Genomic DNA, 15,612 nt, shown 5'->3' with positions numbered 1-15,612 from the left:
GCTGGCCTTTTCAGCGCTAGGTCCCAGGTTTGAATTTTGCCCAGGGCACCATCCGCATGGAGTTTGCAGGTTCTCCCTCTGTTTGTTTGCTTGAGTTTCCTCCTCGTACTCCGGTTTCCTCCCACATTCCAAACACATGCAGTTAGGTTAATTGGCTTCCCCCTAAAATTGACCTTAGACTTAATGACATTATTGATGTGTCATGTGTTCATATTAATGACATAGGACTATGGTAGGGACATTAGATTGTGAGCGCCTTTGAGGGACAGCTAGTGACATGACTATGGACTTTGTACAGTGCTGCGTAATATGTTGGCACTATATAAATACTGTGTAAAATTAATAATAATGTAAATCCTGCTCATGTGCAACCCTGGTGGTTGGCTCTTTGTTCAGTGACATATACACAGAACCGAGCTCTAAGCCACATGGTGCATGCACATTGTAATTTAGAGCAGAAACAAAAAAAATAGCAGGAGTCAGGGAATCGGGTATTCTATTACATTTTTAAGTAAAAAGTTTCCAGTTTTACCACCTTCTTATTTTAGCGATGTCCTTACTAGGTGTCTATACATCTGTATGCAATGCAGAGGATGATCATGGCAGGTGGACGGGCTCTTGGGAGGAGGTATGCAGATTTCTTTAAATGCCTGGATGGGCAGTCTGTCAGTCTGGATAAGTGGGCAATCCTAGGCAGGGTTGTATTTGCATTCTCCCTATCCTCAATAACGTCCACATGTGATGCTGAGCCTCCATGATTGAAAGAACTGAATATCGGGGACAGTCATGAGAGGAATGGGCTAGATGATAGCAGACATCCTCCAGTCTGACTGGCTGCAGCTTCTAATGTGCATAGTGAGCCGTGAAATCTGGGTAAGTAATCCCAGTCCAGGAGAGGCGCCAATACAACTCTGCAAGACTTAAAGTGAGGGAGGTATAATAAGGGCAGACCGGAGACTGGTTGGTTTTCTTTAAAACCATTGTGTATCATTTCATTTTTGTAATCCATAATAAAACTCTTATTTTCTACACATGATATTGTTAAATTTACAGATCCATAATATCTGATTGTATTATCTTACACACTTTATCACCTCTGTAAAGTCTCCCATTATAGAGGTGTCATTGCAGCTTGTATTGTCATCGTTTCTTCATGTCCTTTCCCCAGATTTTGTTTACGGCTTTATTTTTTAATAACCATAACCTCTGAGTGTGAGATTTGTTTTTACGGCCAGCAATTTTCTGCCTATTATTGCAGGAATATCAAGGAATATCAATTGCAAGTGTGTTTTTTTTGAGGAGGATGGAATAAAAGCTGTAGAAGTTTACAGCCCCCGCGGGTTCGCTTGGGAGTTTACTTATTGTGAAATTTGCTGGATAATTATTTAATGGGGGAGCGACAGAGTTTCAGAAGAAACATTGTTTGCAATGCACAATCATCACAATGTGCTGTATCACAGGGATACATCAATGGAGCTGATAGTTCCATGGTTTTATTATTGGTATTTTATAAATGCATTAACATAATTCAAGTACCCTGGGGGCTTCTGAGCTCCGGGGGCTCAATTTTCAAATGGCTTCCAGCTACAAGGTAAAATTTGAGGTATGCCCATCATCATCCAATGTGTAATGGGCAGAACATTTCTTAGCGCTAACAAGGCTCACCTTTCATAGGGGTGTAATAGATCCGACTTCAGGGACCAAAGCAGTGTTCAACCCAGGCATATTTTCAAGCTTGGGTGTGAAGAAATAGTAGGTGGGTTGTAGCCCCTGTATTTTCATTGTAAGTCAGGTCCATCAAGTTCAACCACTAGGGTAATAAACATATCCCAGATTTAAAACCCTATGGACATAGTTGATCCTGAGGAAGGCTAAAAAACCCCTGGTATAATTTGCTCCAACAGGGGGAAAAAATTCATTTCCAATTCCATGAGGCAATCAGATGTTCTCTGGATTAACAGCCTCTGCTATCTTTACTTTAAAGCTTTAATCCCCAGTTATATTCTGTGCTTCTAGAAATCATCCAGCTTTTTCTTAAAGCAATCTATAGAACTTGCTGAAACTACTTCCTGACGGAGCCGATTCCACATTTTCACAGACCTTACAGTGAACAATCCCTTCCTTATCCGAAACTAAACTTCTTTTCCTCCAGACACAAAGCGCCCCTCCTTGTACTTTGTAATGCCCTTAAAGTGAAGTTTTTGGAAGAGTTCTCCATATGGACCATATATATATTGTGATCCAACTCTTTAGTAACCACCCAAAAACTGGGTGGTTACTGAAAAGTGGTGCACCCAGCTAAAAAGGAGCCGAGGATCACTCTGTATGAAAGTCTGTATTTGCATACTGAGGGGTGTGGAGTGTGGTACAGTATAAATTAAAGGATCCTAATGATCAAATATGAATATCTGTATCCTAAAAATGAACAAATATTGATGTAAACCCTTTTTATTGGATACAGCACTGTGTATCATGAATCATTTCCATAAGAACCCCCACCAAAAGATGTGTGCATTCATAAATGTATGTGTGTGTATATATTTTAATAAATATCCCTCTTTGCAGGGTCCTCTCCTCCTCCTCTGTCATTGTCTGTTATTTGCAACCTCATCCAACTTATCCAACCTTCCCACCTACCTACCTGATACAAAAATCCCTCTACAGTTCTTGGCCTACTTACCTTTCTGACCCTATAGAAAAAATAGCCGCTCTTTTCACTCCTTCAATGACCTACTAATCACTTCCTCACACTCTGGAACTCTCTTCATCATCGTATTTGGCTTGTTCCTACTTACTGAACCTTTAAAAGAGACCTTAAAACTCATTCTTTCAAACTCACCTACCTGTCCTCTTCTGTTACTTGGCCACCAATCCATATCCCATTCAATTAGATTATAACCTTCTATGTGCAGAGTCCTCTCCTCCTCCCGTGTCACTATCTGTATTTGTCTGTCATTTGCAACCCCTATTTAATGTACAGCACTGCGTAATATGTTGGCGCTTTATTAATACTGTTTATTAATAATAATAATAATAATAATAATAATAATAATAATATGTAATGTACAGGTTGCCTGGTTGGTGTTCTGGTTCTTGGACTTTACTACCTTCTAAATCGCTTGTTTCTGATGTGTGACTGAGGCTACAGATGCCAAAAGATCAGCTTCACATCCAGGCATTTGGCATTCTTTCAGTGAGTACAGCAATGGCAGCTTATATATTATATCAGTGACAGGTCCTCGTTGAAAAAAAAAAAAAAAAAGCATAGTTTTCATTTTTTTAGTTGCTGGTAATAATCTTTGCAGCCACTTTCTGTCAACATTCACTCTAGCAGTGGCTGCACAATTCACTTATGTGTGATTGAGTGGCAGCATTGCTGCTTAGTATCAATCAGAATACCATGTGACAAGGTGACAACAGAAAAGAGTGGTTGGGAGATGGGGAAAAAACATTTTCACCTTATAACAGGAAGTGCCTGGTCATGGACCCCTATGGCAGAATCGTCATACTTTTAATGAAAACTGAAGATCTGAAAATGAGATTTTAGTGAATGGGTTTCTGTATTTTCGCCCTGCTAGGTGTCTGCCATTTATGTCGTCTGTACATGATTTCTAAGCTTGTATAAAGTGAGAAATCAGTGAGGCGTTGCCCCAATAATCTCTGCAGCATTAAGGAAAAAAAGACACTACACTGCCTTGCTTTAGCTGCCTGCCCACTAGCATGCAGTACAAGTCTGCATCTGGACACATTGGTATGGGAGACCGAAAAGCTGAATGCTGCATGGCAGAACTTATTATTCTAGTTGTGCCACCAGAAACCTTTTAAGCTTCTAAATAAATCCATTCCAGGACAGTGGCCTTTAGTCCATTTTCTTCCTAGTTCCACTTTCACCAGCTCTTGTAAGGGGATCATTTAGGACCTGAAACGTGTCAGTAAATCTTGCAATTAATAAAAATCAATTTGAACTGCCAGTCACACATGGGCGCTCTTTGGTCTCCTCCATCAGCCCTGTTCCTCCATAGATGCAGTAAGGGGATTTAGTTGTCAAAAATACTAAAGAAAACTAATGCAGCCACAACATATAAATATTGACAAGCTGCAATGTTTTACAGTTTAGGACCTGAAGCTAACTAAAGATACTTCATATACTCTATAGGCCTGATTCATTAAAGCTCTCAAAGGCTGGAGAGTATACACTTTCATCAGTGAACCTGGGTGATCCAGCAAACCTGGAATAGATTTCTAATACGTCATTTGCTATTTGTTAGCAAATGTTTTCAATCCTGAAACAGATCCATTCCAGGTTTGCTGGATCACCCAAGTACACTGCCAAAAGTGTATCCTCTCCAGCCTTGGATAATTTGAATAAACTGGGCCCAATTTCTTAAGTAGCGTATAATGTAACATTTGTGACATTGCTGCTGGTGTAATGCGTTCCCTGTGCATGCTGTGAATCTTTATATGACATGAGATTCACCAGGTAAAAGGATTACTTGTTGTTGTTTGGGGTTGTCGTGTAAACACACAAATTGCTGCTGTAATTGCCACCTCTAATCCTCGAGCAGAATGCACACTGGCTATGTGAGCCGGAAGACAATTGGCCAAGTGGGGTGAGCACTCATACGGTCATTTTATTGCGGTTTCTGCTAAACAGTAATTATCTGACACTCGGCAGCTTTACGCTGACACGGCTGCAATTAGTCCCACAATTAGAGCTTTTCATGTGGGCATCTCTGCACAGAGTGTGGGGCTGCTCCCTCCGGCTGGCAGCAACGAGGTGCTTCTTCTCAGTCCAATCAGACAGAAATTTTAGAGCACAATGTCTGCCCAGAGCGATAGAAAAAAACCTGTGAAAATGTCCATGTAATGGCTCTTCCATTCCTAAACAATTCCTCGTTAAACGCTTGTCACCCCAGTGAGCAGAGCCGAAATATTTCTTAATTGGCAAATAATCTCTGCACACATTACAATGGGGAGTCTATGGGCCTCCTCTGCCTACCACTCATTGTTATCTGCATCATAAAGCAGAGACTGCTCGTCTTATTGTAGTGATCAGCGGAGAGACTGTGGCTGCAGCTTTTACATCTCCCGTCTCCCCTACAAATGATGAATTACAGGGATGGGAGGATGTAATATTGTTGTCACACCAGTGCCAGAATCCTTCAATTACCACTCATGAAAATAATGACTTCTGTGTTTTTCACCAGCCTGGAAATGGTTCTGGAGTTCCCTTGCAGCAAATATATTGCTGAATACACCGGATGTATGGGCAGTGTTAAATATGAATAACACGCTGATAAAGAATGCAATCTCTTATCCTTGTGTTATAGATAACGATAGTTGTACATGAATAACATTTAAATGGTGGTTTTGGTGTAACAATGGGTTAGGGACGAGGCTCATTGTCACGAATATTGGTGATCATGTGACCATCCGCTCTATGGCTATAGTGATATGAAATAAAACATTGAACTCCTCATCCATTGCTTGTTTTTGTCTAGGTATTGTTGTTCTGTACCAGTGTAATTTTCACATCTGTGGCTTATTTGGTTGCTGCCTCTTGCATGTCATAAGCGTTATTTGTTTGGCTTTATTAAAAAAAAAAATAAAAAAAAAAAGCTCGGAAAGTGTAGGTGTTGCATGCAGCAGCCATTTCCTAATCTTATCTCTCAATAAACTTTAGTGCAGGTTAGAAAACAGAAGCTGGAATAAAACTAATTTCTACGACTGAATGATATTACAAATCACCTGCTAGATTTGCATGTTTATTGTGTGCTTGGGATCGCTCTTCAATGCCTAATAGTTACATCTGTTCTTTCTGCAGTAACTGGATTTAGTTATGGCAGAATCGTCCAGTGACTCTGACTCCTACCTGCGCACCCGAGCCAGCAGACGGGGTCCCCTTCGTGCCACCCACACACATGCCAGGACCCGAGCAGTAGGGGAAGTATCTGAGAAGATTCATAAGTTGGCCAACACGTTGCAGGTACTTCATGCTGTCCTCTGATCTAAAACTGCAATAAACCTTTATATCTAAATCCTGTCTACATATTACCCTGACATCTACCCTCCACTCCTGTTTTCTCCAACCCACCCTGACATCTACCCTCCATTGCTCCTCCTGTTCTCTCCAGCCCACCCTGACATCTACCCTCCATTGCTCCTCCTGTTCTCTCCAGCCCACCCTGACATCTACCCTCCATTTCTCCTCCTGTTCTCTCCAGCCCACCCTGACATCTACCCTCCATTNCTCCTCCTGTTCTCTCCAGCCCACCCTGACATCTACCCTCCATTTCTCCTCCTGTTCTCTCCAGCCCACCCTGACATCTACCCTCCATTCCTCCTCCTGTTCTCTCCAGCCCACCCTGACATCTACCCTCCACTCCTCCTCCTGTTCTGTCCTGCCCACCCTGACATTTACCCTTCACTCCTCCTCCTGTTCTCTCCAGCTCACCCTGACATGTACCCTCCACTCCTCCTCCTGTTCTGTTCAGCCAACCCTGACATCTACCCTCCATTCTTCCTTCTGTTCTCTCCAACCCACCCTGACATCTACCCTCCACTCTTCCTCCTGTCGAGCCCACCCTGACATTTACCCTCCACTCCTCCTCCTGTTCTGTCCAGCCCACCCTGACATCTACCCTCCACTCCTCTTCCTGTTCTCTTTAGCCCACCCTGACATCTACCCTCCACTCCTCTTCCTGTTCTGTCCAGCCCACCCTGACATTTACCCTCCACTCCTCCTGCTCTCTCCAGCCCACCCTGACATGTACCCTCATTATTCCTTCTGTTCTGTCCAGCCCATCCTGATATCTGCCCTCCACTCCTCCTGTTCTCTTCAGCTCACTTGATATCAACCCTCTACTCCTCTACTTACATCCACCCCACCATGATATCATCCTGCTCACCACCTTATTATGGACTCTGCTCTTCCTTTTTTCTCCATCTCTGTCCACCTGCCACCATCTTCCCACTGTCCTCATCTGACTACACACGGACTTCATCCTTGTCCCCCTGTCTATTCACCCTAACATCCCCCCGACCTTACTCCAGTGTCCCTATCCTTCCACTCTACGCTCACATTCTCCCTTTACTCCACCCTGACTTCACTTGTCCCTCCCAATGTCTTCTCCACATCCTGACATTCCCTCCACTCTGACCCTCTCTCTAATCCTGTACCTTCCAGTGGGATGTGCGCCCCTCCTATGATAAGTTAAATGTCACATACTTGGTTGGCTTCTCCCAGCTTGCCATACATTAGATTTGCAGTATGGAGAAAAAAATGCCACTAAATGTACAGATTTTTTAAAAAATTGGCCTTAACTAACAAAAGATAAAATGCGGCATTCACCTTATTCTCCTCTTTTTCCTAATTATTACACGTCTTTGTATTCCCTCACCTGAACTGTTTTATTTCTAATCATCTCATTTACAGCACAGTTATCCTTCTCATCATTTCCTGTGTAAAATATATTGTTTTTCTTTTATAGGACACCAGTCGTAATCTGAAGCAAGTAGACGAGATGCTTGGCCAGTATAAGGAATATAACTCTGACCAAACAGAAGCCATCACTGTGGTAAGTTCTGGATGGATGTAAATATGCACTCTATTTTGGAGGGTGATTGTCACACGTGCAGAGAAATTCCTGTACAGAGACCTGAGCCAAAAAACAAAATCCATATGTGTACTCTTAATATACCCTGGTATCCTGTCCTAAATTAGGTCTGAAATGTTCCCTTAAAAGTTAGCCTTTGCTGAGAGAAATGTGGTGTTTGTCAATACTGAATGCCCAAAAATACAAGTTGCCTGGCTGTGTAAAGCTTTGCTACTTTTGGCTGCTGACCCGGAACAAGCGTGGAGATAAAAAACTCCGAAATTGTGTTCTATTCCTCTTGCTTCTGGTCAATGCTTAAGAAAGTATTAAAACCTACATAGAAGCATCTTTGTATTTAAATGGTCGGGGCAACAATGAAAAAAAAACAGTGTGTCTAATCCGTCCACTAGAACAAAATTTTACTGAAAAATTGGTCACGGCTGAGGCTCTCATTTATCGGTAAAGGCTGTCATTGCTTGTCCTTGGGTGCAGCCCATATCTCCAGCATCTGGTATGGCAATGTGTTGCAGATTTTTTTAGGAGTCACGCATTGATATCTCTAACTCCCAGGAAGCAGTTATTTTTACAGGTTTTCTTTAAAATGAGCAAACCAATTCTCGGTGTCCATTCTAGGTTCTGGATGAGGGGTCTCACAACCATACATACGTAGTAATGGCACATACATGTGATGTGTAGGTCACCAGGGGAGTGTAGCCTGAGATATACATTACTCAATATAGGGTCCTAATTTTATCAAAAGGCAAGAGTATGGAATGTTACAGACAACTGTGGTCATACTTTAGTGGATGGTCAGAGACTTCAAACATATACTACAGGAGTGCTTAGAGCAGCCATTCCTAACCAGGATTCATCTGGAGGTTGGTGCACGTTCTTTGAGCAATGAATAATTTTCTGACTCTACGATGATTTACCACATTAATGTTAATTAATTCACCCTAAAAATTTAGAGGATGCTTATTATATAAAAAGGAATGAACAGAATAGAAATGGTAATAAAAAAGTAAAAGAATAAACTGAAACATTTAAGTAACAAAAGCCTGAATAAATATGTAGATGGAAAACATAAACTGAGGGCCGCAAAGTAACAACCAATGGGCTGCAGGATGAATGGATATAGAAGAGAGTCGGTGATTTATGATTTGGACGCTGCGTATGGCTCCTTAACCTTATTTGATTGCAGATAGTTTGAATTAGGAGTCTATAGATAGCAGTGCAGTCTTCTCCTTTTCCTGTGTCACTTTCTGGAAGGATCCTTAATTGCATTACTTGTCCTGGTGTCGCCTCTGATGAGCGTCAGTCCTGTGCATTAATACAGAAGGTCCCCGGCTCCCTTTATATTGCCAGCGCACTCTACACGGCCCAGTCTTGTCAATGCCTCTTTGAATGCTCTTGGACAGCTTTCATGGGGCTGACCTCCTGCGGGTAATTAAAGGGACATGATAACGGAGGGGAAATAAGCTGCAGCCTGTAATTAGCTGTGATAATGAACTGCGTAGGAAGTGATCTCAATGTCACAGGAGGTATTGTGAGGGGGCAGGTGATGTTTCACCGGGCACACAGTAACACAATTCACCATCTTAGCAGTGCAGCTTCCATTAGACTCGCCTCTTTGTAAATGAAACTTCTGAAATTCTAGATCTACTGTGTGTGTGTGTGTGTGTGTGTGTGTGTGTGTGATATAATTGCACCTAAGTTAATCTTTTATCTTTAGAATAGGAATACAATGGATAATTTTCCATTTTCTTTCACAATATTTCCCTTGCTTGTCCATGACTAACTTGTTTTTAAAATAATTGTACAGCACCACTGAAGATATTGGTGCTATATAAATCATTAATAATAGTAGCTTGTGCCTGAATGACCAACCTTTAGAACATTATGCCCCAAAACTGTCAAAGCCTTACCTTGTTTCTCCCCTCATACAGCTTAAGGAAAATTTGGAGCAGTCTATTGATCAGCTCAGAAGTCGACGACTTTCTCGTCTATCTGGAGGAAGAAGCGCCTCTCTGTCAAGCCTTTGTGCCAGTGATCTGGAAGCCCCTGCAGGTCAGTCTGATATATAATGTGCCTCTCCTCCATTTGGTATTCCTTCCAGGATTTTGGAAATATACTCATTATTATTATTATTATTACTACTTTCTGGTATTCCTGCCTCTTCCCAGAATGGCTACAATGCAATAGGCAACCTGACAGCCTATAGTTCCCCCTAAAAATGCAACGCAATGCCATGTTCACATGCGGTGGAAACAATATTGGGAGGTTTTCGACATACTTTTTCTTGAGGAAAATTTCTTTTCAGTACCCTCCTGGTGCCAGTCATTCATGGTAATGGTTGGCTACGATCACATAAGAAAATCCACAGGCTTTGGGACGGACCAGGGAAGCCCATAGCTGCAAGTTTCTTAAAGGTTTGTGTAGCAAAACCTTTGTAACTTTTTATATTCCATCTCAGGAAAACTGTTGTGTTAAGAGATGCCACTTTTGAGTTATATTCATATGGGCCATTACTATCTGTTAGTTAGGGACAGGGAGTTGCACAGACAAGAGCCTGGAGTTTTTAGAACTTTAAATTGATGGTCATAGAACACCAATACAAATAGTAAAAAACATTACAATAAGTAAGCTGTGTTTCAGCAGCATCATTAATAAAATGCATGGGCTACATCTGTCACATTCATGGCTTTGAATTTAAATGACTGTGGGGCCATATTGATTAAAAATAAAATTGTGCATTAGACTGCATGTAATCCTAATTCTGAGTGTCATGAAACAATATTTAAGAAATGTATTAGAGAAAAAAACACAAAGCACTGCATTTGTATTAAGGTCACTTTGTTCTGGCTGACTTTTTCTAATTTTTCTACCTACAATGATTACTCATTAGCATGCCTGATTGTAATAAAACAGGATTTTATCACTTCTGATCAGTTGATCTGATACACAAAGTTCATAGATTATCATCGGTTCATTCGGAACAAGGTAATAGTGTCTTTGGGTAAGCACCCTAGCCTATTTCTACTCGCTGATCCACATTTCTTCACCTTTGTTCCTGCTGCAAGGGTCTACCCTGTGTAAGATAGGTAGCTTTGTGGACAGGGATTGGGAACTCTGGCCTGAGCACTGGCACATGGTGGAAATCAAACGCTGCCTAGAACCTGGACTACAGAAAATCAGTGAAGTGAGGGTGCCAACGGTAAGTATACCTTGCTGGTCACTCATTCTTTCATGAATGGGTATGTGGCTGTGTTGGGACTGTCTGATTTAACACAATTGCAGTGTTTCATTGATGGCATTTCCATTTCCATAAAAGAGGTACCCTTCTCACAGGATAAACAGGGTGTTTTTGCAGTGGACAAGGACCTCACCATATTTTATAAAAAATCATAATTTTTATTTACATATATTAATAAACCATATCATATTTTATAAACCATATCACAAATAACATGAATTCATCCAAGTACCGCATGAATAAATTGAACATATACAGCATATGTATAACATATTGTCTCTGCTCCCTAGGCTCTGGGCCAAAGGTCAGTAAAAACTTTCTGTGATACAATCGATATCCTAAACTTTCATTATCCCAGGAGCCTGATAGAGTATTCAATGCTTTTTACGGCATCAGAGGCCATTTTTATAAGAAGAAAAAAGGGAGCAACAGTGACTTGTTTTTGCTGTATATACTCACCACCTATATTAATCATTGAACCATAACAGATTTTATCTGAAGCCTTGCGTGCCAACTTTTTTAGGGCACTTTCGCTTTAGAACCTTTTAACTGGACTGGTTCTTACTCTGAGGCAATATCCCATCAATGTTATTTCTATATTCATGCCAGCGATCTGAACAAGTGATGTGTCCCCCTGTATGATCCGGCTTTTTATGTATATACAGTACAAATATTGGGATTGGAAACATAGACCTCTTTGATTACAACAAGCACAACTATCTCCTATCGCATTATCATTTTTATGTTTAATTGTCTGCAGCAATTTTTTTTTTTTAACTGTCCACTATTTCCACTTGCAGAATCCAGAAATCGACGCTTTCAGCCAACCTCTCCTCTTAAAAACTATACAGATGCTGGAGTTCATCAGCGGCGCCGTTCTCGATCAGCAGTACGGTTTTTAGACGAAGTGGAAAACACTGAGCAGGTGGGGAATGTTCTGTAGGGCACAAGAGACATATGGAAATATAATTTAAAAAATTGATCTTTTAGATGTACTCCTCCCTGGCAATAATGATGCAGCCCCAGTTAGCTGTTTTGATTCATTAGAAGTCCAAAAGAGTTCTTCAACATGAGTCAGAGAACCAGAACCTTGTGCCATAAGTAGGATGACCTTTTGTACAGGCCTAAAATGGCGGCCATAGCCCATGGTTTACCACCAATAGAGTAGTCCGACATATGTGAATGGAATTGGGGATGGTTAGAAAAGACATAAGGATATATTAATATATGACTGATTGTGATATACATGAAAAGCCCAGGGTTTGAGGATCAAATGTGGGATAGGGAAATGTGGCATATTTATTGAAGGCTGTACTACCTGGTCAATAAAAGTTTAACAAGAATCAAATGTTTTTTTAAAAAAATGTTGATTAAACTTCCAGTGGTGTGTGACACAAGTACCTGTGGGTACTTGCAGATCTCGGCTGCTGGGCAGCACTTGTATGCAAGGGCTTACTGTGTTGCACCTGCAGCTATATTCATCTTTGTGCATTGGATAGGAGAAAAAATGAGCTCAGAATTTTTTCAGTGTTGGAGGGATGCTAGGGTGGGTGGTTTAACTGCGTGAGCATAGACCCAGAGAACAAGCAAAATAGGTGTCGGGTCGGGTGCAGGTAATGGATTTGTAATTATAATTTGAAATTATTTGCACATATTTCTAAAGTACATTATAATTATTATATAGTTTAAATTTGACTTTAGGACCCCTTAAGGTGCACTTTAACACAACTGCCAGCACTGGGCGTTCCCGTACTTCTTCTTAGCATCCTTCTATTTAGAATCTTATTATGATGTCATAGTAGACTATTGTCAGGCTGACATAAACCTCACCTTGCATGTCTGTGTCAGACTATCTTGACCCTCACTTCTGTATGTACATGGGCCAATACAGACAATCTGTGATATATTGTGTAAAATGTTTTTGTCTTCCTGTTTTCCAGCTTCATTCCCTGCATCAGTCCTTGCGAGATCTAAGCAGTGACCAGCTACGTCTGCATGATGACCTGAGCCGTGAGCTTTCTCGGAGAAACAGGTACTTTCTAGTGTAGGCACAGATGTAACAAACCACAAATATTCCATTTAAAAAACTGAAGGCCCCTTCAGGTTTGTCTGTGGAACTTCTACCCACTTACTTTTTTCTGTATTGTATTTGCTTGCTGTAATATAATATTATTATTTATTATAACTTCACAATACTTCTATATCCCTGACATATTATGCAGTCCTGTACAAAGTCCATAAGGTGCGTACACACTTCCAATTTTTATCGTTCAAAACGAACGACGAACGATCGATTGGGCAAAAATCGTTCGTAAAAAAAGTAACCAACGACGCCAACGAACGAGGAAAGTCGTTGGAAACGAACGACCGGACCGGCGGATCGGATTGGACGACGATCGTTGAACATCGTTTGTGTGTATGATCATTCGTTGATCGTCCATGGTCTGAGCATGCGTAATGAACGAACGTTCGTTCACTTTCCTGTCGTGCACATAGTTCCTCTATCGCTCAAACGATCGTATCTATTGTGTGTACAATATCTACGAACGATCGTGTCGTTATCTCTATGTGCAGGATCGGTGCTATACGATCGTTCGTAGATATCGTGCAGGATCGTTCGTCAACGATAATAATTGGAAGTGTGTACGTAGCTATAGTCATGTCACTAGCTGTCCCTCACAATCTAATGTCCCTACCTCAGTCATATGTCTTTTATTACAGTCTTACAGTCATAATACAGTTTTGAGGGGGGGGGGGGGGGGCAACTGGAGTACCCAGAGAAAACCCAAGCAAACACTGGGTAAACCTGAAAACTCCATGCAGATAGTGTCCTGGCCGAGATTGGAACCTGGGACCCAGATCTGCAAAGGCCAGAGTGCTAACCACTGAGCCACTGTGCTGCCCATATAATCTATGTAATCTATAAAAAATGTTTATTTTTAGTCGTAAGACTCCAAGGTAGAAAAAGAGATCTATAAATAGAGAAATGCATACCCTGAAGACATCAGTGCACCAATTTAGTGGGATAAATAGGGTGCAACTTAATTCAAAATTGGTCAGTTTTATACATTGGCCCATAGCACTTTCAGTGTTTATTATTCTCATGAAAGTGAGCTCCTCATAGAAAGATGTGAAGGGATCAATGACAGCCATGCTGTAATATGCTACTATTGTAAAACTATGACCGTCCCAAAAAAAGGCCAGTTTGGGGTTTTGGGGGAGGGATGGAAAAAGTTGTTTTGTAAGCATAAACTTTTATGAATGTCAGAGGTAGTTAAGATTTCAGAGTGTTTGCAAATTTTGTTTTTGAAGGAAAGGCATGAGTTGGGGTGGTAGCAGTTTCAGAAAAAAACTGTTGGTTCGTTGAACATAAGTTGCAGTGTGAGAATGAGGAGAGTGCTAGCTGCATGGAGGAGTGGGGGTGTTAAGTACATGCAGTGGCGGGAGTGGATGTTGGGGGCAGTATGAGAGCTTTTATGTGTGATTTAGGGGCAGTGTTGAGAATTGAGATTACATTTATGGTACCTTTTTTTTTTTTTTGCTAGAACTGATGCTGAGACAAAGAGAACCCTAGAAGAATTATCCGCCCGGCTGAAGGAGAATCCGCACCAAGAGACGGTAAGTGACACTGTAGGAGAGAGCCTGCTACCAGGAGATGGTGAGTGTGACAGTGTATGAGAAAGCTTGTTCCCAAGAAACAACAACTGGGGCAATGGAGGAGAAAACCTGCTCCCAGGAGACTGCAAGCATGGCAGTGTGGGAAAAAGCCCTCTCCTTGGAGACTGTGTGGCAGAATATTGAGGGTGCCCTCTCCCAGTAGACGGTGAGCTTGACTGTGTAAGAGAGAGCCCATTCCCTTTTAAGAGTTTCTCTTTTCATGAGGTGTTCTCATTACTGGCATTTATGTACAATTTCTATTAAACTCCTGTGTGGGCATCCTGTCATTACCAGCACTGTGCATTGATTGAGCACCTGACAGCAAACGTTGTCTGTTCGTGTTCCCTACATGTTATTGCTTTTCACTCCATGAGATCTTCTTGTCACAGGCTGATGTACTGAAAACACATTGCAGCCGTTACTGGATAATTCTGTCATCTACTCCGATTGTCCTGGCTGTCTAGGCACAGTTCTCTCAAATACAAAATGTCATATGTCTGACAAGATGGCTGCACTCCTGCCATGTCCAGAGATCAGTATATCACTGTCAGAGGAGCTGCTCTGGGTTTTGTCAAACATTTTATTACAGTGTCTTGTGCGGCAGCAGTTGTGTTTTTCTTTATAGTGCTACCCCCAACATTTAATGCATTCATAACATAACATAAAAAAATCGCAGATGACAAGATGGACTAATGCTCCAGTGTTGGAGTTTTCATTAATCCTTTTTGTGTTTTCTACACTGTAACCTCCAGGAATTGAATTGCCTGTGTAAAGTTTATGTAGAATGTTGCCATTGACATACTATACCATTGGTGTTTTGCAGGTATCTGAACGGGTGGAGAGACGGCTGCAGCAGTTGGAAAAAGAGATGAGGACGGAGAGGCAGCAGTTCGAGAGCAGACAGGAGCAGCTGGGTCAGGTTTCCAATCAACTTCAAGAGGTAAAATCCATATTTTTCCTGGACAGTCAAGACATTCTGCAAGATTTCTGAGTTTTATCATTTGACTGTCTGAGTATTATTTTAGTTTTTGCACAGCTGACAAAATGTATTTACCTTTAAATATGTCTATCATAATTTTTTTTTTTTTTTTTTTTTAAATACTCAGT

At 41.3% G+C, this 15,612-nt stretch overlaps 1 protein-coding gene across 1 annotated transcript in view; it reads left to right on the top strand.

Annotated features, from left to right (window-relative positions):
• CEP128 (centrosomal protein 128) overlaps window positions 1–15,612 on the top strand; it is an 89,131-nt gene that overhangs the window by 4,460 nt on the left and 69,059 nt on the right. Inside the window, exons 3-10 of the mRNA XM_072427667.1 lie at window positions 3,070–3,193; window positions 5,825–5,986; window positions 7,491–7,577; window positions 9,542–9,662; window positions 11,649–11,773; window positions 12,789–12,880; window positions 14,394–14,466; window positions 15,329–15,445. Of these exons, the coding sequence (XP_072283768.1) occupies window positions 5,840–5,986; window positions 7,491–7,577; window positions 9,542–9,662; window positions 11,649–11,773; window positions 12,789–12,880; window positions 14,394–14,466; window positions 15,329–15,445 (762 nt within the window). The 5' untranslated portion in view covers window positions 3,070–3,193; window positions 5,825–5,839. The remainder of the gene's footprint in view (window positions 1–3,069; window positions 3,194–5,824; window positions 5,987–7,490; window positions 7,578–9,541; window positions 9,663–11,648; window positions 11,774–12,788; window positions 12,881–14,393; window positions 14,467–15,328; window positions 15,446–15,612) is intronic.

Source organism: Pyxicephalus adspersus, chromosome 12 (assembly GCF_032062135.1).
Source record: "Pyxicephalus adspersus chromosome 12, UCB_Pads_2.0, whole genome shotgun sequence".
NCBI classification, from domain to species: domain Eukaryota; kingdom Metazoa; phylum Chordata; class Amphibia; order Anura; family Pyxicephalidae; genus Pyxicephalus; species Pyxicephalus adspersus.
This window is presented reverse-complemented; position numbering and strand designations above follow the sequence as displayed.